At 50.0% G+C, this 24,854-nt stretch overlaps 1 protein-coding gene across 2 annotated transcripts in view; it reads left to right on the top strand.

Annotated features, from left to right (window-relative positions):
- Nucleotides 1–24,854, top strand: part of TMEM63C (transmembrane protein 63C) — a 90,069-nt gene that overhangs the window by 44,738 nt on the left and 20,477 nt on the right. For both annotated transcript variants that reach the window (XM_074365199.1, XM_010947902.3), the window contains exons 3-10: nucleotides 5,146–5,208; nucleotides 9,278–9,440; nucleotides 9,968–10,047; nucleotides 10,463–10,544; nucleotides 14,829–14,866; nucleotides 20,523–20,665; nucleotides 22,060–22,108; nucleotides 23,954–24,062. In XM_074365199.1, the coding sequence (XP_074221300.1) occupies nucleotides 9,291–9,440; nucleotides 9,968–10,047; nucleotides 10,463–10,544; nucleotides 14,829–14,866; nucleotides 20,523–20,665; nucleotides 22,060–22,108; nucleotides 23,954–24,062 (651 nt within the window). In that variant the 5' untranslated portion in view covers nucleotides 5,146–5,208; nucleotides 9,278–9,290. The remainder of the gene's footprint in view (nucleotides 1–5,145; nucleotides 5,209–9,277; nucleotides 9,441–9,967; nucleotides 10,048–10,462; nucleotides 10,545–14,828; nucleotides 14,867–20,522; nucleotides 20,666–22,059; nucleotides 22,109–23,953; nucleotides 24,063–24,854) is intronic.

Raw genomic sequence — 24,854 nt, 5'->3', positions numbered from 1 at the left:
TCCATTTTATAGAAGAGAAAACTGGGCAGCAAGAGGTTAAGTAGCAGTTAATAAATACTAGAGCTAAATCCACACCCTATCTCCTGACCCAAAATCATATGCTCCCTCCACTCCATGCTGTGACATGGGAGCAAGACTTGGTAACCAATGGTGTGCTATGGGGAGGCACAAGTGAGTGACTCAGGTGCTCTCTGCACACTATGAAAACATATGTAAATCACCCATTTTTAAAAACTTCCTGCCCCAAATGTGGCCTTTGGTAAGGGACCATCAATCTAGCCATAATGCTGGTTATTGTGGAGGAACCACAATGACATAGGCCCTTCTGTCAAGGAGCCCACTGATTTGTCAAAGAACTGGCCACACTTGTGCATGGGAAACCAGGGGAAGAGTGCCAGGTGTTGATTGCAAAAGCAAGCTGTGTAAAGAGGGTGCAAACAAGGTATCATTTGGGCTTCTCATTGGAAGAAGTCTTTGAGCTGGACCCAAGGACTGTAATGCTGATGAGACCAAGGCCCCAGCCAAGCTCTGGAGGAAGTGGCTTAAGCTCAGTCAAGGTGAGGCAAGTAGCCCTAGGAGACATGTGGACAGGACAGAGAGAAGGCATGGTGACTCATGGAGAAATGGCCAGGCAGTTGACCTCTGGCATAAGGAGAAATGCAAGAGTTTGGGGATTCAAGTGAAGAGGTAGTATGGGCCTCTGTAGATCTTCAACTTTCTGCAGACTCAGAACAAGCTGGGAAGGGGAGAAGGGAGATCTCCTGAGAGAAGAATATAAGGACTAGTCTCATGAACTGTCCCACTGCAATAAAACTTAAGGGGCACTGAGCTACCATCCTTTATCCTAAAATCTTCTCATTTTCCCTTCTTTTTTAGGGGGAGTCAGAAAACTTTTTGGATCTTCAAGAACTCCTTATCTAGGTACAAATAACCCTAGAAATCTTAAGCTAGTGTTTCTCTCTCTTGGCTGCACATAAGAATTGACTGGAGATTCTCATTCCTAAAGTCTGGAGTGGGGCCTGAATCTCTGGATCTACTAAACAACTTTGAAGTGATTCCAGTGTACCTCACCCCCCAGGCTAAGCAGTCACTGATCCAAGCCTGAGAACGCTGAATAGGGAGCCAGAAAACCTAAGTTCTGATCCCAGATCCACCACCTTTCCCAGCCTTAGGTAAATCTTTTAGCCTGCTGGTGACCTAGTTTCTTCACATGTAAAGTTGGGCAAACCATCCTTAGCTGTGAAGATATAAGGAGACTCAAGGGCAATTTAGAGCAAGGAAGGGCTTCCTGACACTTAGCGGAAGATTCATGGCCAGCTGGCATGGCGGGTAGGGAAAGACATTAACCAGAACCCTCATTGCAGTAGCACCTGCTTCCCCTCCTCCCTGTCCCCCAGGATAACTGCCCCCTAGTGGTGAGAGTAAACCTGAGCATCTAAGCTTTTGTCCTGGAAAGAGTGGGCGTGGGGGCAGATCCGAGAGCAGAGAGTGTGGAAGAGGATATGAGGAAAGACCCAGAGAAGAAGGGGAAGGGGGAGGCGGTGCCCATGACCAGGAACTCCTTTTTATTTTTTGAGGTCCAGACCCATGGGAAATAATCTTTCATGCTGTTAACAAAAAGATAATGAATTATTGAAGAGACTGAGAAGGCCAGATGGCAGGTGGGGTGCAGGGCAGGTGCTGATTTTGTGCACAGGCTTGGGGGAGGGGGGAGGGGTGGATACCCACCCATAGCTTCTTCTCCTAGGATGCGGCTTATGGCTACAGCGATTTGCTTCTCCAAATCGAAATGCAGTCCCTGTGGACCAGTTCTTGAGACCTCTTGGGGATGGTGGAGCAGAGTCAGTCCTGGGCAGTGCCAGGAAATGCAGTCTGCGTGGCTGTCGGCTATGTCTCTGAGATAACTTGGAATCCTAGCTCCAGCCCTCAGAGACCTCCCACCAAAACCCCTTATCTTACAAACAGGAGGCCCAGAGAAGGGAAGGAACCTGCCCAAGGCCACACAGGTGTCCTGGAGCCCAGCCTTCCTGCGATCCCTCAGTTCTAGTGCTTTCCACTGCGCCACCCTGAGAGGCTTGGAAAGGTTCTATCCCTGGACTAAGGCTTAAGTGAGGTCATGCCCTCCCTCTGACCCCTGCCCAGCACTGCTAGCCCAGCAGAGGCCCAGAGGGTCCAGGAGGTAGCAGAGCAGAGGATTACAAACTGCCCAGGCTCAAGGGCCAGCTCTGTCACTTACCAGCACTGTGACCTTGGGCAAGTTATTTAACCTCTCTGAGCCTTAATTTTGTTTCATCTAGGGGTGATTCTAGTACCCTAGGGTACTTCTAAGGATTAAATAGCTAGTACTTCAATGGAAAGTCCTTACCCTATAGTAAATGCTCAACAACTGTTAGATCTTAGTAAGACTGGTCCCTTCTAGGGCTTCTTGGACCACTCAAGCTCTGAGATTTGAGCTCCCCACACAAAGGACTTGGCCTTGAGGTGGCCAGCTCACCTGGAAGGAAAAGTGGGAAGCAAAATGCTTGCCTGGCTAGTTAGGACAGCAGTAGCTGAAACCAGGTCTGGTCTGGAAGCCTGGGAGTGAGCGATGGGCTAGAGAAGTAGTAAAGACAAAGTTAGTTCTTTTCAAAGCTTTTGCCCAGTAGCTGAGGAAAACTTTGCACAGGCCTAGGACTGCTGAGCCTCCAGTTTTTGCCACAGGAGTCAGGGAGAGCAGAAATGAGAGGGGAAGAAGGCCACATGCTCCCCCCTCAGATAAGATGTACAACTGAGGGAATCTGAGAATCCTGACTTACCAATCCAGCCACCAGCCTTAATACCATCTCTCACTGCCCCTCCTTGGACCAAAAAGCAAGGCTGACGCTTGCTTTTCATGAACAGGAAGAACAGAAGCAGCACTGCCTCCAGGCTGCAGTTTGAGGGTACTGTAAAGTCCTGCCCGTAGTCTGTGTTTCTCCTTCTGCCTGTTCAGAGCAGAATAGGGGGAAGGTGACTAGGAATGGTCCAGGCTGGGCCCCTCACTACCATCTCACAAATAAGCTAGTGATGATGATGACAGTGCTGGCTAATTTTGAGCACATATATTTCCAAGCATCACGTGAAGGGCTTTATATGAATTATCTTACTTCATCTTCACAATAACCCTGTAAGACAGTACTGTTATTACACCCCATTTTCCAGATTTGTAAACTGAGGCTCAGAGAGGTAAAGTTACTGTCCATGGCCACACAGAAACCCAGTTTGGCTACAGAGAGCCTACTTCTCCCTGATGCCCTAAACAGCCTCCCTGTGCTCTGCTGTGAAATTCATTCCCAAAGAGAGGAGTTCTTTGATGCCTCCTGCATCAGGCAGGTTAGTGCCCCTGCTGTGTTCCTTCAGCACCCTCAGATTGCAAATTTTAGTACTTCCAGTGCTTATGGTCTGGTCCCTAGAAAGCTTTTCCATCCTCTTCTTCACACCCAAGGGCTAGCTCTACCTCCAGAAAGCTCTCCTTCCAGAAAGAAGGGAGGAGGAAGGTCCAGGCATGGTTTAGGGGTGAAGAGAAAAGGTTGGGCACTGCTCTGGGTTTCCATGGCAACAGCCTCCCTTATTACCGCTTCTGTCTGCTGCTGAGAAAGCTGAGGAGGGTGCTGAGGTGGCAGTTAGGCTGTGTTCTCTCTTTTCTTTCCTCACCTCCCCTTCAGGCTGGGCAGCCAGGTGAGCTGAAAGCCTGCACCTGACCCAACCTTGCTGGTTGGATTCTACCCCACTCCAAGGTTAGAGGCTGGGACCTTGTAGCTGGGGGTCCTCCAGGCAGAATGGCAGCCTGGGCCAGGCCTCCCAACAGCATTCCTCTCCCCAGATCCCAAAGGCTGTGAACTCCCTGAAGAGGACCTCATGTTTGTACTTCCAAGGGCTACATGGGGCCTGGCAAGAGTAGACACGCAATTAATTCTTGTTGAATGAATGAATGAACACATGAAAGAACAAACCAGGGATCCATCCTCCACTAAAGTCACAAATATTCATTTTCACTTTCCCAAATCTCCATGCTTCATCTCCCATCTGGGTCTTTGCCCATACGGTTCCCTCTGCCCATGTTTCCCCGCTGTGCTGTGCTGATTCTGACCCTCACATCTCAGCTCAGAGGTCATTTCCCCACAGAAGGCTTCCCCGGGGCTATCAGAGTGTGTGCAGTGCAGCAGCGTGTGTCTGTGGGTCTCCTCAGTGAGCCTGGAGCTTCATGTGGGTGGGAACCAGGTCTGTCAGGGCCCTAGAGCCTGGCATGATGCCTGGCTCATGGTAAGTACTCATCCTTTTCTTTGTGGCAGGCAGACAGGCAGGCAGGCAGGAAGAAAGGAAAGAAGGAAGGAAAGAAGAAAGGAAGGAAGGAAGGAAGGAAACAAGGGAGGGAGGGAGGGAGGGAGGGGTGCTTTTGGAAAGAGAGAGAATGAGGGAGTAGGAGTTGAGGGGTGAAAAAGAGCAGCGTCCAGGACTCAAACCTTCTTAGAGCCAGATGGAAGCCAGAGCTCTTCACAGCCCCGGACCACCTCCTCTACCCTCATCATGCATAGTATTAACCAAATACTAACACCAGTCACAAGACCTTGCGGTTGTGCAGGTCTTGCTCACCAGTGCTTTCACATCCTTGGCCTGGCTCCAGTCCCCACACAGCCCTGAGATGGGCTTATAAACCGTTGCCCTCATTTTAAAGGTGCTGGATGACTGGATAGCCCCATGCCCAAAGATGAACTTAGATCTTTACCTCACACCATATGCAAAAATTAACTCAGAATCGATCGTTGACTTCAATATAAGAGCTAAAACTATAAGATTTTTAGAAGTAAACAGCAAAGAAAATCTCTTAAGACTTTGGGTTAGGCAAAGATTTCTTAGCTACAATACCAAAGCATGGTCCATAAAAGAAAATTTGATAAATTGGACTTTGTCAAAATTCATAACTTTGGCGCTTCAAAAGATACCAGCAAGAAAATGAAAAGACAAGCAACAGACTGGGAAGAACTATTTGTAAAACACGCGTGTGATAGAGGAAGAGCATCCAGAGCTTAAAGATGAGGAAAGGGGTCCTGAGGGATGATGCTGCCAGCAAAGATGGTCTGGCTTCCTAAGTCTCATGATCTCTCCACTGCATTTGTTCTTTTGCAGCAGCCCCGTAGCTGGGTGGGGCCTCCAGGCCTGACTGGGACCCTCACTGGAGAACCGACTCAGGTAGGAAAAGTCTCTCCAAGGCCTTCAGACTTACCAGATGTGCCTTCCTCCCTGTTTCCCACCTGCTTCCTCAACAAGGGCTCCCCCGAGTGGCCACCAGCAGAACTGTAGCTTTCTGCCACAGCCGACCCAGAGCTGAGACACCTGCCCCATCTGCCAGAGACCACAGGAATGCCATTGCTGCTACTCTTACTTTCTGGCAGAAGGCTTACTGCTAAAATATGCTGTGTTCAACATAAACTATTAGAAGTTTACATTTGGATAACGTGTTAGCATAAATGTGTTAACCAGAGACCTGCAGTAATAACACCATGGGCAGCCTAGACAGGGGACCAGAAAGTTAGGCAAGAGGCTCCTTGCTCTCGTTAGATGCTAATTCAGAGGGTAGGAGGGGAGTTTTGTGTTCTCCTTTTTTCTAGGACTAAACTCATTATGCCCTTTTCTCCTATTTTTGTGAGTTAGCACAAGGAATCCCAGACTCCCAGGGCACCTCCTGTCTCCTGTACTCCCATCCTTTACCTTTATTCTTTCTTCATCCTCATCACCCCACCTTCTCTAATACCTAGAACCACCCCATTCTGTCCCCTGGAACTCAATGTCCACTTTTCACTTTACAAATATCTATATGATACTTCCTGTGTTCCAGGCATTTTTTCTCCTTGATTGACAAATCTTAATCCACATATTCCTCTTAACAGCACTGTGAAGTGGGTGCTAAATGATAGTGATAGCACAGATGAGTGAATGAGGCATGGATGAGTAGCTGGCTGCAGATCGCTCAGCAAGGAAGGGTGCCACGGAGCCCACAGTGCCCAGAAACACATCCAGATCCTCGGCGCCTCACCTTTTCACTGGGCATTGAAACCAAAGACTCCCCAGTACCCTTAGCTCCCTCTCAGGGAGTGGTTTCTGTTTCTCCCCCAACAATACTCATCTGTAGATGGGAGAGAAGTCTTTTTTGCTCTTTTTTGTAACTTTCAGGCTATTCTTCCTTCTTCCCTGCTGAAGCCCCCATCTTGAGCCAGTGGGTGTTAACCGAGACACCCTGCTCCCCCTCTGTTACAGGCATCTACTCCTCCCAACCCAGGTTGCACCCTTCCTTACTGGAAGAGTTCAGTTCCTGCCTTACTATCATGAAACCACTATTCTTGTCTTCACTCTTGCTGATTTCAGTATCCACATATCCACAGGGATGATCCCCCCAACACTCTGGCCCCTCAGTTCCGTAACACTACTCAGCCGCTCACTCCATGGTCGTGCCCCAGACCTTACCTCTACCAACAACTGCAGTCCCTTCTTACTCTCAGTGTCACCCAGCTCATTTTCCAACAGCCACTTCCCATCTGTCAGCTCACACCCACTAGGACTCAACAGTTCTACCCACTGGAGCTCCAGTAGCTTTCACTATTCCTCACCCTTCTCATGTGTCATTTCTCCCCTTCCCTGACTTAAATTCCAAGGCCAGTCATTAAAATGTCTCCCTTACGTATACCTTCAACCCTCTTGTTTCATTCTCATACTTGCTTGGGAAAACCTCTACCCTGGTTGAAACTATCTGACTCTTTCACACCTGTAACCACACAGATGAATACACTTGAGGGAAACGCACGATGAGTCTGGCTGCTCTTGTTGGAAATTCAAGACTGTGAACCTCAGTGGGCCCCTAGAGCTGCCCGTCAGTCCTACTGCATCCCCTAATCCATTCACTCCTCTAGACTTCTAGTTCTACTGCTTCCTGTTCTCAGACATCCCACACATGCCCACCACCAGCATCACACACTCACCTGAGACGTTGTTCCCTCTTCTACTGAGAAAATAGAGCCTGTAAGGAGAGCACGTCCATAATCTCCACCAGCACACCTGCCTCCCCTCCTGCTGCCATGGGTCAGCTCTCCAGCCCTCGGCTCTCGGCAAAGGCCAACTTCTCCACTTGTGCACTTGTCCCCAAGCCCTCCACATCCACATATTGCTCCAGTGGCTCCTCATCTCCTACACCACCAGATTTTTATTTTCTACCAGATCGTTCCCATCAGCATATCATGTGCTGCTATTTCTCTCTTTCTATCCACTTCCACCTCTCAATACTCTATGAAAGAGTTGTTGGTGCCCGCTGGCTCCCAGTCCTCTCCTCTCCTTCCCCCTGCAACTACTCCAGCCTGGCCACCAATCACCTCCACGCTGTTTCAACTATGGCTCATTCTCACTGTCCTCTTACTTGACAACTGGTCCCTCCCTTCTGGAAACTTTTTCTTTACTTGGCTTCCTGGACAGCACTGTCTCCTGGTTCTTCCTTTCTCATTGTCTGCTCCTTTCAGTCACTTTTTGTTTCCTCCTCATCTTCCCAACTTCTATATTTTAAAGCATCCGAAGGCTCAGACCTCAAGCCTCACTCTACACTCACGCCTTTGGTGATCCAGTCCCATGCCTTGAACAGTCATCTCCATGCTGGCAACGCCCATTTTATGTCTCCAATTTCTCCTCTGAACTACAAACTCACACATCCAACGGCCTTCTTGACATCTCCACTCAGCATGTCTGAAACCCAGCTCCTGGTCCCCCCACCACCCTGCACTTCCTGTCCAGCACTTCCTGTCTTTTTCATCCAGTAACAGCACCTCCATTTTTCCAGTGGCTCAGTCCACAAGACTTAGTCATCCTGGGCGCCTCTCTTTCATACTCCCAATTCAATCTATCAGCAAATCTTGGCTCGTCCTTCAAAATATTTCCAAAATCTGATCACATCTCACCACCCTACTCCTTCCATCCTGGTCTAAGGTACTGTTATCTCTTGCCTGGCTTGCTACAAATTCCTCCTAATTGACCTCTCTGCTTACCCCCACCCCCATTTATTCTCAGTACGAGGGTTGAAGTGACCCCTTTTAAGTCTTGCATCATTTCAGGCCACTCCTTTGCTCAGGCATCATCCCCCATGTCCCTCACTCTCCCCGTCCAGCCACACCAGCCCATTAGCTCTTCCTCTGCTCCCAGCTGGCACACCCCCAACCCCAACCCCCGCCTTTTGCTCTGCCTGCAGTACCCTTCCCTCCAAGTCTTTCCTCAAATGTCATCCTCTCAGTAAGGCCTTCCCCAGTCACCCTCTTTGCAACCTTGATCTCACCCCAACCCGTGCACTGTTTCTCCCCACAGGAATCCCACGAGAGGGATTTTATTTGTCTTATTCATGATGCACCACCATTAGTCTAGCACAAAGCAATTGTTCACCAAAATATTTGTTGAATTAAGCCTACTTTTCTTGAATGGAGGTGATGAATTTCTAGGATGAGATGCAGTCTTGAGCCAAAACGAATGATCTTTTAAAATCAGAGCAGCTTTGCATATAAGCCCCAGCAGCTGCCAACCACCTCCAGTTTTCATTCTTATTATCCACATCTGAAGAACATGGGTGCCCGTGACTGTAAGCTCTGCATCTGAATCTCAGGCTTACTGCATTGGCTCACATCCCTGAGCTGGTGTTGATCTCCCTGATTCGAGTTCTAGGTAAAACAGGGATGTTTACTGAGTCGCTTCTGTGTGCTGGGCACTCTACATCCTGTCCTTACTTAGTCTTAGGAGCAATTGCCTTTCCTGGAAACTAGATCAGAGAATCATAAGATGTTAGAGATGATCATCAGTGGCCCTGTCTGCATGGGCATCCCATGAATGAGGTGGTTCCATCCTGTAAACAGAGAATTTCCTCTCTGAGATCTTTGTGAGTTTCGCTCATTTGTTCATACGAGAAAAGCTTCACAAAGGTAGAAGTAGAAAGAGCCATTGGCGTGTACATTTTACAACTCTTCATAAAGAGAGCAAGTACAAAATAAAGACTCTTCCAGGGAATCTGGGCTATTCTACCATCATGGCCCTGGGTTTGAGGAAGCTGGTGTCTTACAGGACAGGGCTGTGTGCCATCTCATGGCTAACCGTCTTGCCTTGATCACTTACAAGCTGGCACTGGGCAGTGACTCTTACACGCACTCAGTACACTCGTCCCAGCTTCCCGGCTGGCATGTTGCATAGCGTTGGGGTGGGGGGTCCTCATATCTGACCTGGAGACACCTCTGTTCACCAGGGAGCCTCCCAGGATGGCTGTCTCACCAGGCAACCTGAATGTGGTGGCAAAGTCCCAGAACTTGTCGGCGGGCGACTGCTTCCAATCTCAGAGCACTGTCCTTCAGGGGCAGCCCTTTGGGGGTATCCCCACCGTGCTGTTCCTCAATGTCATCTTGTGGGTGGTAAGTTCTGGGCTCTGCAGTGGGCAGAGAGGGCTCACCTGGGGTGGATGGTCCAACTTTCACAAATGATACAACAGGGGCCCCAGTTGTCCATGGACGCCAGCCACAGTGATGGGAACTACCTGAATGTCAGTCCTGCCTAGGGTGGCTCAGGTAGGTGGGCCTTGGGGAAGAAGAGGCTGCAGGAACAGACAGAATCCCTGATTCTCTTCCATGAACCATTGTCCAAAGGTCCCCCTGGCCAGTGCCCTTGAGCCTCGGTTCTCTCCCCTTGCTGATTTCTTCCAGGAGTGGGCTTATCCAATAGTTCTAAACATGCCACCTTCATTCAACGAACTCAGCATCCACTCTGTACCAGGATGCTACTGGATACTGGGAATCTAGACTTTAAAAAGGCGTGACCCGACCCTGGCAGAGCGAGTCACCTAGGTGGGTGGGACAGGGTCTCCCCATGGGAATGTAGGGGTCAGTCGAGGGGAAGGCACCCATGAGCTCTCTTACCCCATCTCGCCTTTCCTGGCCTCTAGGTCATCGTTTTGGTTTACTCCTTCCTCCGGAAAGCGGCGTGGGACTATGGACGCCTGGCTCTGCTGATACACAATGACAGGTGAAGAGAGGCTGGGGGTCAGGAGTGAGCTACCTACTCCCTTGGGGATGTGCTCCCATGGCCAGAGCATGGCTCTGACCAGGTCCAAGCTGCACAGGTGTCTCGTCATTCTCATCTCTCACCCCTGCCCTGCTCTGGACTTCCCTGCACAGAGGTGACTTGCAGGGCAGCTGTCTCTGGGCACAAGGCCACTCTTTTCTCAGATCTCAGACTTTCTGGATCTCATGACTCCCAACATGTGTGGGGCACCTGTCTGTGCCCAGAGCTATGTGCTCTGCAAACAAGCTGAGGCATGTCTGCTCCTGGGCAGGAAGGGGCCACAGCCCTCGGCCCAGGGAGCGGGAGAGTCAGCAAGGCAGCCACCAAAGGACTTTCTCTCCTTTTCCACCTCCCCACCACCCTTCCTGGCCGGCAGCCTGACCTCACTGATCTATGGGGAACAGAGCGAGAAGACATCTCCCTCAGATGTTTCCCTGGAGATGGAACACAAGGACAAGGTGAGTGCCAGGCTGGGCCTGGTGGGGGCGGGTGGGGTCCTGGCTCTGGGGAGGCAGGCCTGGCAGGTGCAGGAAGGAGCAGTCTCGTCAACAGGGGCTTGGCAGTCAGCCACACCAACCACTTACAGCACCGCAAACTTGGACAAATGCCCTAGCCTTGCCAAGCCTATTTCCCCATCAGAAATATCGAGGTAGTAACCCTACCTACATCCTAGGGTGCCATGTAAGTGTTTGCAAATTCTAAAATTTAAAAGGGATTTTTAAAAATCAATTTTTCTACTCTTCCCGAATTTCCAATTCTTCTCATAGCACCAGTCCTGCCCCAAGCCCCCACTCTGAGCCAAGAACTCACACAGAAGATTCCAGATGTGAGGCAGGGATCCCCTCACGCTCCAGCCACCCAGCTCTGCTGATGGAGCCCTCTTCTCCCCCTTTCTCTTCCTGTCGAATGCCAGTCCTCCAGCCAGTTGCTATGGAGCAGCTGCCGCGGGCCAGCCACTGGCTGGGGACTGGGCACCAGACAGTGAGCCAGGTGGACCAGTCCTGCCTCATGACACCTTCTTCCTGGTGAGAGACACCCAGACAGGTGCATACAGGGCCGTGAAGGGAAAAGGGAGCGGGGAGGGCCCTCCACAGGGATGGAGTGGAGCTGCAGCGTTATAGACAGTGGTCAGGTGGTCTTGGCCTCTCCCCCCCGCAAGGGCCTGTCTCCCTCTGTCCCCCCACAGTAAACTCCAGAAAGAGAGGTCTGGCTTGCCATCTCCATCTCTTCATCTCCCTCTCACTTATCAACCCTCGCACATGTAGCTACTACCTACCCAAACTGCCCCAAAGTCACCCACAAAATCCACCAAAATCTACAAAATCCTATCTTATCTCATCTGATCTCTCAGAAACACCTGAGCCTGTGGACCAGCACTTCCAGTTGCTTCCATGCCATCCCACTCTCTGGGTTTTCCTTCTGTCCCTCTGTCTGAGCCTCCCCCACACCGGAAGTTCCCCCAGCCCATCCCAGACCTGCCCTTTCTCGCCCTCCACTCTCTCCCAGGCAATGTCCTCCACACTCCTGACTTCAACTGCCACCTCTACATGGCTCCCTCCTAAATTCCTCTCTCCAGCTAATCTTCCTCTGGGCTCCAGCCCCATTTATCCAATGGCCTTCAGAATATCTCCATGTGGATATTATAAGGGCATTTCAGACTCAATATGTCCAAAATACGCCATGATCTCCCTCCACGTCCATCCGTCCCTGAATCCCTGGTCACAGACTCTTCCCACCATCCACCCAGGGACGTGAGCCTGGCTCTTGCCCAGGCCTCGGGCGTGACCCGTCCATTACCAAGTTGTGTTGCTTTTAGCTTCCCAGTTTTGTTTCTCTCCACCTCTCCCACCATCCCCCAGTCCAGGCCTCCATCAGTCTCTTGCTTGGATGATTGTGGTAGCCTCTAACTGATCTCTTTAGGTCCACACCTGCACTCTACTCCATCCAGAGCGATCTCTGTGAACAGGGACATACATCAGTATAAGCTTTCCATGGCTTCCTAATGCTGTTGGAATCAATTGCCGCTGCCTTGACAGGGTCTCATGGTTTGGCCCCTTGCTTGCCTGTCCAGTCTATCTTTCTCCTCCCAACTCTCTCACCCCCTGCCACACTGGCCAGCTTTTAGATCCTCAAAAGTGCCACCTCCTTCTCTCCCCAGGGCCTTTCACCTGCTTTTCCCTCTCCCTCTTCCCCACTGACCCCTCTCAGGCTAACACACCAACCCTTTGTTCAGATTTCAGCTCAAGTACCATTTCCCCAGGGAGCTCTGTCCACCCCATCTGGGTCCATATCTTTTGTTATATACTCCTGGAAAATGCATTCCCGTTCTTCAGTGCCCTTAACCCAGTCTGTGATGATTCCTCATCTACGCAGTCAGTCTAGAGTGTGCACTTCCCCTAGTGGGAGCAGGTGCTCTGCTGGTCTTACCCACTACTGTCCCAGCACCCAGCCCAGCCTGTTGTGTGATTAGTATCTGATACATATGTGTGGGATGCGATGAGTAAGTAGAGCCTTATGCCTTCCATTATCATCCCTCCAAGAGACCTGGTCCCTTTTCTTGTCAAGATCTGCTGCAGACCAGGTCAGGAGCCTCAGGCAGGTTCATGTCTTGGAGATTTCCTCCACAGAATAAGGACAGTAGCACCTACCCGGCAAGGCAGTTCTCAAGTTTATCTTTAGAAACATCACTTTGACTTTGTGGCGGGGAGGGGGTGGGGGGTTCTGTACAATGACAAAAAGATCATTTAATTTTAAAAATATCCAAGAGATAAATCATCATGGCAACAGTGGGACAGTCAAACAGAAGAGGGTAGAAATTAGACATGGAGGGAGAGTGTGGCCAGGTGGGCCCCTCAGTGCCCTTGACAGGATGGTGAGGCCTCAGCCAGGCTGAGTGGTGTTGGGGAAGCAAACGGGTCTCCCCACAGGGCCTGGAGCAAGTCAGGGCAGGTGCGGTGGGAGAGGGGAGGATGGGGCCACTGAGGTCGGTGCAGTGAACTGACCACTGCCACTCGGTCTTGTCGGCTAAGCTGGCTCCTGGGAGCTTGTGGCCATTTCCTTGGGGTGGGGAGAAGAGAGAAAGTGCGTCTGCTTCTCAGGCCCGCTGTTCAGCTGCCAAGTTTTCTGAGTGTTTTATGCCTTTCAGAGCTACGATATAGGTGCAGGGGAGTGTGTGTGTGTGTGTGTGTGTGTGTGTGTGTGTGTGTGTGTGTGTATGTGAGAGAGAGAGAGAGAAATGAGTCCACACATGCTCACTCACACGTCTGTGTGTGACCATGTGGTTTTCATGGGTACATAGGCCACACTTGTACTCACAACCTCTGCCCTTTCACCGGTGGTCCTCTGCTCTGCATAACCACTAGGGCTGGTCATCAAACCTGCTTGCTCCCCTAGTAAATCACGCCCTTGGCCCAGAGGTGGGCAGCAGAGAAAGATTCTCCATTTTGGGGAAGGGTGGCCAGACTCTCAGCCCCACCCTTGTCCAGCAGTTCACCCCTCCCTGGGAACTTCCTGGTCACTGCTGCCACCGTCTTGCTATTTCCCTTCATTGCTCTGCCCTATACCTGGGCATCTATCCTGATTTTAGTTCTCTAGGGCATAGCTGGGCGAATGGATCCCCCCAGAGCTGGACACTTCCTGACAGGATTCCCACTGTCAATCCACCCAACACAGGCAGGGAGACTCAGAAGGTGGGCCTTATACCATAGGGAGCTAGGGACTTCTTTCTGTTCCGTGTTTACCTGCCCCTCATGGCTTCCTTTTGACAAATACCCCTTCCTCATTTCATATGGTTCCAGAGAACTGACAACTAGGTGGCCTTGCCAGGTTCACTGATGTGCTTGTGACCCAAATAGGGCCAATCAAGAGCTGCAAACTTTTCCAAGACTTTGCTAAACCCTCTGGGATTCCAGAAAGAAGCATGCACCAGGGTAACTTAACCAGCTGCCACATCTGGCAGCTTTTAGGGCCGTGGCCCCTGCCCACCTTATGCACATGGTTCCCAAGCTGACTCCCTCTCTTGGCCCTCCCAGCCCCTGGCCAAGGCCACCTTTTCCCATGACCTCGAAACTCAAGACAGCAAGACCCTGAAAGACAGAACCCTCAGATGCTGGAGAAGAAATCCAGCTCAAACTAGCTTTATAGCAAAAGGGTAATATGTGGTTCGAGTGTGGGGAAATCCAAGAGAAGCAGCTGCTTCAGGTACAGCTGGATCTAGAAGTCCCACATTGCTACCAGGACCCCTCTCTGGTCCTCTCTCACCTGAGCGGGCTTTTTTTTTCAGACAAGCTCCTGCATATGGCATCGGACTCACCAAGCCACTCCAGGCTGCGTAGTGTTGACCAGGGTGCAAGAGCTCTCCAACACCTGTTTCAACCCCTTAAGAGAATTTTGATTGGCCCTACCTGGGTCATGCTCCTGTTGGTCCACTGACCACTGGTGGCAGACAACTACTTGGATGGCCCACTGGGCCACAAGCCTGGAGAAGGGGCATTTCCCAGAAGGAAGGAGGAACAGATGGAAAGGAACTGACATCCACCCCAGAGTCCCTTCTCTCCCTCCAGGCCAAGGCCCACACTCTAAGCCCCCATTTCCTGTAACGAATGCTTGATTTCTGAAAAGACATCTCGCTTAGCATCGATTCCAGTCCAGCCCTCTTCCAAGACCCAGGCTCTTTCTCTCGTCTCTTGCCTGGGAAGGACAGGGCACTGGATTTTCTCACCCTTTCTCTCCTTTCCCCCCAGGGCTTCTATTCCTGGTTCTTCAACACCATCACCATGAAGTAAGTGCCTGAGCTCATGACAGCTGTAAGTGGGGCCTTATTTAGGGAAGGGTGGGGGTGGGGTCTCCTGCTCTACGTGACTGGGCCCTGGGCCTGAGTTCTGTGCCCCACCTGCCATCCCCTACTCCCCGCTGCCCACCGCAGCCCAGCCCAGGCAAAGGACACTATCCAGGGTTCCAGCTGGTAAAATGGGAACTGGACACTGCATGGCCTGCTTTCCCTCTGCCACAGTTTCAGGAAAGGACTGCTTTCACGTGCTTGTAAAAATGCTTTTATGAACTCCACACCAGGAAAAAGAAATCCTTCCCACGTGCTATCTGCTTTGTTTCTGTGAACGTGGTCCCTTAGATTTGCCAAGATGGAAAAAGCAAAAACCACTGGGCAGAAGGGCAGGCTTCCTCTCTCAGCCTCAGCGCCCTTTACCCAGCGCCTTCTAGACGTCTTTAGTGTCAGACCCCACTTGGCAAGGAGACAGACCCCAAGTCACCTGTTGTCTCCTGATTCCCTTAGACCAACCAGATGCCTCTCCAGAGCACTTATCGAGTTCCATGCCTCCACTGCATGTGTGTACACATGTGCACACGTGCATACACGCTTACACACGTGCCCACAGCTCTGCCTTCACCTCGGAGCCCTGTACGTTTGCGGGCTCTCCCTAAATATCCCATCCCGCCGGCTCTGCCTATCCTTCATACTGCCTCCAGGGCCTGTACCTTCTGGTGATGCCTGCCTTAGGGGTGGCCTCACTGTGCCTCAGAGGCTGCCTGCACCCAGGACTTGACAGGACCTGCTCACTTGCTTCTTTGCAAAGGCGCATAGGGCTTCATCCTTCATATGCCTCCACACCCATCATTCAAGGGCATCGCTGGGAGCATTCATACATTTTCCCAAGACCCCATCCCACCCTCGTGAGCCACACCAAGACACCTCTCTTTCCCCAGACCTGCTGAAGGGCCTGGGACCCTGTGGGGGCACAGAGCACCACGACTGGACTTTGGGAATCCAGAGCTGGGCTTGGGACTGGCAGCCTCTGGTGCTTGAGCCCCAACCCACTGATGGAGGACTCCCCATGGCCTTGGCCTCCAGTCTTCCTTCATCATTCACCAGAGTCCCCAGGAAGTGATACAGCTAGTTTGTGTGTGGTTTGGGAATCAGCCACACGTGAGGGGAACAGAGGAGAGACTTTTATTTCTTGGCATCTTCTTTGGTTTTGCTTTGCTTTGTTAATTCTTAAAACATGCACGAGCTTGCATAAATACATTTTCATTAAGAGAAACATAAAAGTTCATCTCCAGTCTTTCACACCCCTCTTCATCACCTCCCTCCTCCGGAAGCAATTCTTGTCATCGGTTTCAAGGGAATTTTGTTTTTTTCCTTTTGACAAGCATTTGCTATTTTTGCATTTTAAAAATAACCAATAACATGTATGAATATTTGGAGCTTGTGACCCTGGGAGGCTGCACATGCTAACTGTAGGTTCCAGGGTTTAGCCAATTCATCAGTGATGGGCAGGGGTGTGATGGCAAATTAGCCAGCCCTTTGCATGAGAAAGAGGGCAGGAAAGCTGGGATGAGTGGGCCTACCCGAGCTGGGCACATCCTCAGGTCTGGTAGAAAACTGCCCTTAGGATAGTTTGAGGCTGACTTTCTGGATCTTCTCCACTGTCTGCTGACACATAAATGGGTATAAACAGGGCAGGAAATAAAGTGTTTATGTTGCAGGGGAGTAGGGTACATGCAAAACATAACAAAACTTCATGTGGTAGGTGTCTCTGTGGTGTGTGTGCCTGTGAGTACAAAATGAAAGGTGCAGGTCTCTGCGTTGGTGCAAATCTGTGTGTGCAGCTGTTCATGTGTGCATACCTGGCCCTGCAGGTCAGTAGGAGGTCAGTGTGCACAGCTGTGTGTCTGTGTGAGAGTCCTCGTCCCCCCACCGGTACCCCACCCAAAGGACCCTCCACTGGGGACGCATCATCTGAGAAGGGTGTTGACTGTGCATTGTGCACCCTTCGAAAACAGTGTCTAGGAGATAGCCTAATACATTTACTGAGTGGGAGCGTGGAAGCCAGAATCCCAGTGCACAAAGCCCACACAGTCTAGTTGGAAAAGCGAAGGTTACCAAGACACACTACACATAATTCATAATAGAGAAAGCATAACCACTGTGCAGAGGGCCTTTGGGAGAATGAGAAATTAATTCCAATTAAGGGGTTCAGAAGAAGTGTAGTTTCAGACGAGGCCTTGAAGAATGGGAAGAATTTCAACTATTGTGATGCAGGGGGTCCAGCAGAAATTAAAGTCTGCGTGAGCCAATACTGGGGGCAGAGATGGGCAGGGAGTATCCAGAAATGGTAAATCTTCTGGTATGGCTAGAAGCAAGAGTACCTAGCGAAAGAGGGGATAAAAGATTGGGCTGGAAGGATCAGCAGGGATCTTGACTACCATACTGAGAATCTTGGCTTTTGATCTAGAGGCAGCAGAGAGCCAATTACTGCTTTTGAGCAGGAAACTCCGGATGATGTCTGCTTGTAGGCAGGAGTATGGAGCGGGGGTGGATGGCAGTTGGAAGAGTCCAAGGGCAATGTGAGCAGCTAGAAGACTCTTCCAGTACCCAGGTGAGAGGTGGTGGTGACCAGGGAAACAGTGGGGAGGAGACATGGGGAGGGAGATTATTGGTCACAGTCAGTGAGTCCTGGTTTCCACCTGGCTTCCACCTGGTTAGGAAAGAGGAAGAGAACGAGGTCTGGTTTCTGGGGAGGGCGGTAATACCACTAATTGGGAGCTGAGATGTGTCGAGTTGCGGAATTGATGAGGTGGGGCCAGGGCAAACATGTGAGTTGACCAGCAAGCTACTGAAAAACAGGATTAAACGTAGGGGAAAGGTCAGAGGTGGAGATTTAGACTTGGGATATGGGTACACAGAGGTCGTAGTTAGTCCTAGAAGCAGATGGGTCACCCAGAAGGGGGCAAAATCAAAAAAGGCCCAAGGGAGAGAGTGGTTGGGGCAGGTGGAAGAGGCAACAACCTCTAGGGCACTGGCTCACTGAAGCCAGGCAGGCGCAAGGTTCCAGACAGGATGCGGCCAGCAGCCTCCAACCCGCTGAGGTTGAGTAGAATGAGAGCTGAGGAGATGTCATCAACTTTGGGGATTTGGGTCTCCATTGGGTGGGCAGTTCCAGGATAAGGAGATGTCCAAGAAGTAGAGGCAGAGAAAGGAAGCCACCTTTTTCAGGAAGTGAGTGGGAGCCACGAAGTAAAGATAGTGGGTGGAGCTTGAGGGAAAACCAGTGAAGGAACAGATGCTTGAGGAATCTCTTGGGCTTGTTTCAAGAGTAACAAATGAGCACTTGAACCTGGCTGTAGTTTAAAGGGAAGTGTGGGTGGCTGTAGAGAGAGGTGGATGTTAATTTAAAGATGAGAGAGAGGGCCGACAAATACAGCAAGTCTCCAGAAAGTGGTAGAGGAGAAGAAGAGATTAGAGTGGAGATGAGAATTAACTGTGAGGAGGAGATAGGGTGATGCCAGGAACATCACGGGGGCAGCACTTTAGAGTGGTGCAAAAAGGACAGAATTGAGTAGAGGAATATAGACAGACTCAAAAACTCAGGCTTCCCTTGGAACTGTAAGACCGGCTGCTGAACATAACCTGGGCTTCAGGAGCAGCTGGAACAAGGGCCCCAGTGGGGGGAGCAGGAATTACCAGCCCAGAAAGGAAATTCTTGTGTTCTCGATCCCATGTAGCCCTCTGCTTGCTCCACCAGACCGAAGGCTCTCACCTGGGCTCAGGCACACCATTTCTGTCAAGTGAGCAGATCTGGGCACCCTAAGCCTGCAGCAGGGCGCTCCCCTATTCTTCCTTCTCACCAGTTCTCATCCATCCCATTCTTAGGATTTAATTCTCAAGTCCAGAGCAGGAAGTATTTTAACTGCTTGAAGCTGAAAAAATAAAATAAAATAAAAATAATAAAAATAAAAAATCAAGAGCTCTAAATAATTCCCTAAATGGTGATAGTGAAAGCCTTAAAGATATGCTCTTTATAGTATTGTTGAAAAATAAATCTGAATCCTGGACTGGGTGCTAGAAGTTGCATATAACCTTCAAATCTGATCAGAGCCCAAGGGTGAGTAAACCATGGCATGTCCACCAGTGGAGGGGGGTGCACAGCTTGGTGCTGGGTGTGAACCAATAATCCACAAACAGAGGCCACTATTATTACTATTATCAATGGTAGTAAAATAATCACCATTATTATTGCGCAGCTGTGAAAACATTTAGACAAAAAGGTAAAACAATCGCAAGAGTTTTAAGATTAAATGCCAAGCAAAAGAGCAATACATCAACTGCTGTTTATACTACAGTCACTAAATTAAACCAGCACTACAGTAAGAAACTAAAGGAAATTGACCAAAATGCTTAATAGCCATTGTCTTAGGTTTGATGAGACTGTAGGTGAATGATTTTCTTCTTTTGTATTTTCCAAAGTTTCGATAATAAGCATATGTTGCTTTTAATTTTTTTAATTGAAGTATAACACACATACAGAAAAGTGCACAAAAAATAATTGTCACAATAATACATAATCACAAAGCAAAGCCTAGACAACCACCATCCTGATAAAAAATTAGAACATTGCCAAGGCCCCAGAAGCCCTCCTCCTGCTCCGTCCCAGTCCCCTATTACCTGCCCCCTCTCCAAAGGTAACCAGTATCCTGACTTACAACTCTACAGTTCAATAATGCCTATTTTTGAACTTTGTATATAAAATCATATGGTATGTGTTGTCTGTGCCTGGCATCTCTCACCCAGCGTTGTGTTTGTGAGGTTCACCTACAGTCATCCATTTTTATCCCTCTCTATAGTATTTCATTGCATATATAATGTGATCTATATCTCACTATATACATACTTTTTTTAACTACATATGTATCTCAATTCTTGTGTCCATTTCACCTTTGATAGACATTTAGGTTGTTTCCAGTTTGGGCAGTTACAAATAATGCATCTGTACATGTCTCTCCATGCTCATGTGCACGTATTTCTGCTGAGTATAAACCTAGGAGTGGAAGTGCTAGGTCATAGGGTGTGCTTACATTCAATTTGTAGAGATAATGTCAACTGTTATCCAAAGTGGCTGTGCCAGAGTGTGTACCCATGAGTGTGTGAGAGCTCCCCACACCCCACGCCCTCACTAACACTTTATCACCAACGTGTTCCTCACTGACTTTCTAACTTTGGCCAGTCTGGCAGTGTGGAGTGATATCTCATTGTGGTTTTAAGTATTCCTTTTTAATTTAAGGAACAACTTTTCGAAAAATAGGATGAATCTTGATATCACTAATGGTTTGACCAGTGTCTGCACCATAGTAAACATCAAAATGTTTGAAGAAGCTATAAAAGATGAAATAAATGTATGATTTAAGAATGCTCCTGAATTTCCAAAGGCATATCTATAGCAGAGCTTCTATCTTTGATATGCCCATGAAATTCAGTGAAACACATTTTAGGCATAACAGAAGTTTTGAGAAGGGTGACATTTCTGAAAATAAAACTCAAGGCAGTGTGGTAATCTTCTCTCCCTTTCTTCTTATCTCCCTCCAATTTGAGTTGTGGCCATACTGGCTCCTGAGAAATGTCCTTGTCCCTGTGTCTCTTCCAGGAATGAAGATCTGATTAGCAAGTGTGGAGACGATGCCCGTATCTACATCATGTTCCAGTATCATCTCATAATCTTTGTGCTCATCCTCTGCATCCCCTCCTTGGGCATCATTTTGCCCATCAACTACACTGGAGACGTTCTGGGTAGGCAGAGCGCAGCGGGCCCTTTGCCTGGCCCACTAGACATAAGACACAGCCTGGTAGATGAGACAGAGCTCAGATCTTGGGCATCTAGAAATCTAAATTTGAATTCCACTTCTCAAAATTAGTTATGTGACCTTAGGCAACCTGTGCTTCAGTTCTCTCACATGGAGACCAGAGATGATAACTCCTTTGATACAAACTTGGCCCAGGGCCTGGCACATAGAAGGCATATAGTAGTAATTCAGTCTGAAACTGAATGTTTATTCGTGACCCAACACTGCACCTGGCCAGGTGTTCATGGAAGCCTTTTTTATGACATGCGACCCACTGCAAAGATCCCTGGATCTGATCTCTCTGTACCCCTCTGAAGGATGTAGCACCTAAGTGCAGAATTGCTCATAGAGAGTGTATCGGTCCTATAATGGGGTAAATTTTGACAAAATAATATGGTGGGTGAGGACTTGGCCTTCAAAGACAGAAAAGTATTGGTTCCCCAACTTTTATCCACATCTGCTTCCCAGAAAATTATTTACTTATTATTGTCTTACACAATGTCTTCAGGCCTCGGTTTCCTCACCCGTCACAGGGATTGGGAGATAATGCATGTCAAGGGCTTGGCACAGTGCCAAGTGGGTGCTCAGTGAATAACAGTCAGTATTTCATTAGGAACTATGAACACAGAGCTGTATTAAAGCCGTGCAACCAGGTGGTGTAGGATAGCACCTTAACCGGCAGCCAGTTGTACCCTGACTGCTCAGGTTTCTACCTGTTTCTCCTTGGCCAGAGGTACACCTCAGTTAACTCAAGGTAGCACCCAGTGCTCATGCTGCCAAACACCACTACAAGGGTAAATAACTACTGAGTCTTGTCTTCCCAGGTTCTCATCCTATGAGCTAGTGTCTTGGCAATGATAGTATGATGCAGGCTCTATAAACATATTTCATAAAACTTGGAGATGTCTAACCAACAAATATACCCAGCCAGAAGGATTTACTCTATCAGAATGAGGCATCAACACATTTTTGGGAGTTCTGGGTTCTTGTGATTGTTGCCAGTGGTAACAACATTGCTAATTTCATCATTCCACTCCTGGTGTGGCTGCCAGTTTCCTTCAACAAGCATTTACCAATGGCGGTTATGTGCCAGTTGTGCACTGAGGATGCCACACCAAGACTCGATCTCACTTCACAGCCAAGGACCCCCAATCAGCAGTCCCAAGGAAGAGAGGAGGCCTTTGCTGGGGCTTTGGGGAAGTTGGGGACCATCTCTGGGGAACTAGAACAGGACTTAGGCAAGCATCTCTAAACCTCAGGCATTCACTCAGGAACCCAGAAGTCTGGTATCCAACCAGTCAAGGAGCCAGGTTTGAGGTCAGCAACTTTCTTCTCTTTCAGATCAGAACAGTCACTTTGGTCGGACCACCATTGTCAATGTCTCCACAGAGTAGGTACCTGATCCTCTTACCTCCCATTCTACTGGCTGGGTGGGGGATGGGAGGAGGGGTGTCGGTGGGGAAAGTGGGTCCAATATGTGGATCCAAAATAGGGGTACCACTTTGCTGATAAGAAAGGCCTGGTTTCCTTGGGAACTCAGGTCCCAAGTGGGATGCCAGAAGTTGCATTCTCTTGGTGAGGCAGTATTCTTGGTGCCTCAGTGTCCCCCATCTCTGTAATGGGTGGAACTACCTAAACCAGTCACTCCTGAAGACTTACTTGGAAAGGTGGTCCTCTTTGCTTAGCATGTCCAGCTACCAACAAGCAGAAGCACTGTAGCAAGTAGAAGTTTAAGGTATTGCTTCCCTGCCCACAAAATACTTTAGATCAACCTTCATGTAATTGAGCAAAACATAGACCTATTCCCACAGCAGCGAGCCTGAGGAACCACAGGAACTGGGTTCATGCCCTGACTCTGCCTTTAGTCGACCCTGGGTCTGGGGCAACACACTCTCTCTCTCTGAGCTTCGTCCCTAGTCCATGGTTGGGGAGGAGCTGTTGGACTTGATTGCTAAGCCCCCTCCAGCCCTCGTGGTCTGGGAACCCATGGATTTTAACATCAGCAAACCCAATTCGTGGCCAGATCAACCTGCACTGAGCCAGATATGGCCCTGCTGGCCTGCTCTGAGAAAACAGCCCCACTAGGTCTCCTGGCCAGGCTTGGCTGACTGCCTGACAAAGCTGAAGTGGCACTTCCAGCAGGTGTGAGTCGGGGTTTGCACACTCCTGCCCCACCTCCCCTTGCCCCACCCCTGATCCTCTGCCCCTGCATCCCGGCAAACTCCAAATCCATCAAACTCAAATCAGCAGAATGGGGTCAGACATCCTCTCAGCTCCCTTTTCAACGCACTCCTCCCCGGGTGCCGCCAACACCAGAGCAGAGCTCCAGCTTCTACCAGGCCGGCCACTGGGATAAAGCATCTACAACTTCCCAACAAGGAGTGAATTTTAGTAGGGGAGCAAAGAGCCTTCAACATTCATAAAGACATACCGGCCAAGAGCCAGACTGTCCCTTAGGGACCATATCATCTTGCTCCCTCTGAGGAAACTGAGAAGAGAGGCATCTAGCGAGATGGAGAGTGTCAAGTGAAATGTCAGGCGCTGGGATGGTGGGGAGGAGATATTTTGAAGCAAGGCAGCCTTTCTCTCCTCAAACTGCACCAAATAAGGTGGGCCCTATTTTTGAGCAGTCAACCTGGCCTGATGCCTTGGGACAGCATCATATGAGCAAAGTCCACATGCCAGGACTCTTCCTACCCCTGGGGAGGGGGCCAAATCTGCTCGGCCCTCCTTTCTCCAGACCTGCATCTGTCCCTCGCCACAGAAGTTGGGCGGCCCCTCCACTTGGCGTCCTGGTCAGCTGGGGGCCCTGGGCCGCAGCCATTGGTAGCACGACATAGCAGTCCTACCTTGAGTGTAAGTGCTTCTGCAGCTCTGGGCTTACCTCATGGCACTGCCGCAGCTGGGAGTAACCTCAGGCAGTCCCCTGGCCCTCATTTCCCTCCGGGTGAAATGGAGATACTCACAGTACCACTCTCACGTGGTCTAAGAGTCCAGTGAGAAAACATACATAAAGCATCCTGCCCCACCCTGGGTCTGGCGCATGGTAAGCACTCAGTAAACGTTAGCCTTTATTAGCTGGGGTGAACAGCCCCTTCTCCATTCCCTTCCAAGGTGCCTGAGTGGAGGCACCGGAGGGCGGCCCTGGGAAGACTGGTGTGGGAGAGAATGATCTGACGGAGACTGCGTAGTATGGAAGGGGGGTCTCATGCCTCCTGTGATTTGCTCTTGGCAGGAGCAAGTTCCTGTGGCTGCACAGCTGCTTTGCTTTCCTCTACTTCGTCACCAACTTCTTCTTCATGGCTCATCACTGCTTAGGGTTCGTGCCCAAGAAAAGCTACAAGGTGAGTAAGTGAAAAGAGCTACCAGAACAAGTCCCTCCCAGCTAGGGCCCCTCCCCAGCTGGGCCATCCCACTCCCAGCCTTCAGAGGCATCCCACCTTGGCATGCTCTGCACACCTGTCGGGGGTGGTCTCCTTCACGGAGAGCACGGTAAGTCTCCTTCACTTATCCCTGAGAATCATCACCTGGCACATGTGTCTGGGTTGCTAAACCACTGAAACACTTCCAAACCAGTCAGTAAGTAGCTGCTCCCAAGTGCCTCCTCCCCCTGCACCCCTGCTGCCCTGGACCATCTCCAAGGACCCCTGGACCTCCCCACCATCCGAAAACTAAAGGCTTAACTAACCCTGGGCCAGCAGGGGGCCTCCATCCTCAGTGGCCAGTGCACCCTGCTGAACCTCAAGACATTTTGACCACTTTGTCCATTCCTGCTGCACCCAAGCTCCTTGCCCTTCCACAATCTCCCTGAGGGCAGAGACCACATGTCTTAGCCCCGCATGTATCCCCACTGCCTTGGTTTGGGTCACCCCCATCCCACCTCTCAAGCAGACCCTGAGGCAAAAATTTGAGTAGTATTTGCTTATTTTGGAGATGATCCCAGGAAAGACCACTAGGCAGGTGAGATCTTCTGGGAGGGAAGAACGCAGGTAAAATGGAGCAGTGAGAAGCAGTCTCTTCTGAGCAACCTTGCTTAATCCCATGGGGGAGCTCTGGGGCTCGGAGCAGAACATGCGCCCTAAAGTTTTCCTGCCCAGGGGGCAGCTGCCAGGGGTATTTTCTCATCAACTCCCTGC

This window comes from Camelus bactrianus, chromosome 6 (assembly GCF_048773025.1).
Source record: "Camelus bactrianus isolate YW-2024 breed Bactrian camel chromosome 6, ASM4877302v1, whole genome shotgun sequence".
Taxonomy (NCBI): Eukaryota; Metazoa; Chordata; class Mammalia; order Artiodactyla; family Camelidae; genus Camelus; species Camelus bactrianus.
The sequence above is the reverse complement of the archived record's forward strand: the minus strand, read 5'-3'. Positions and strand labels throughout refer to the sequence as shown.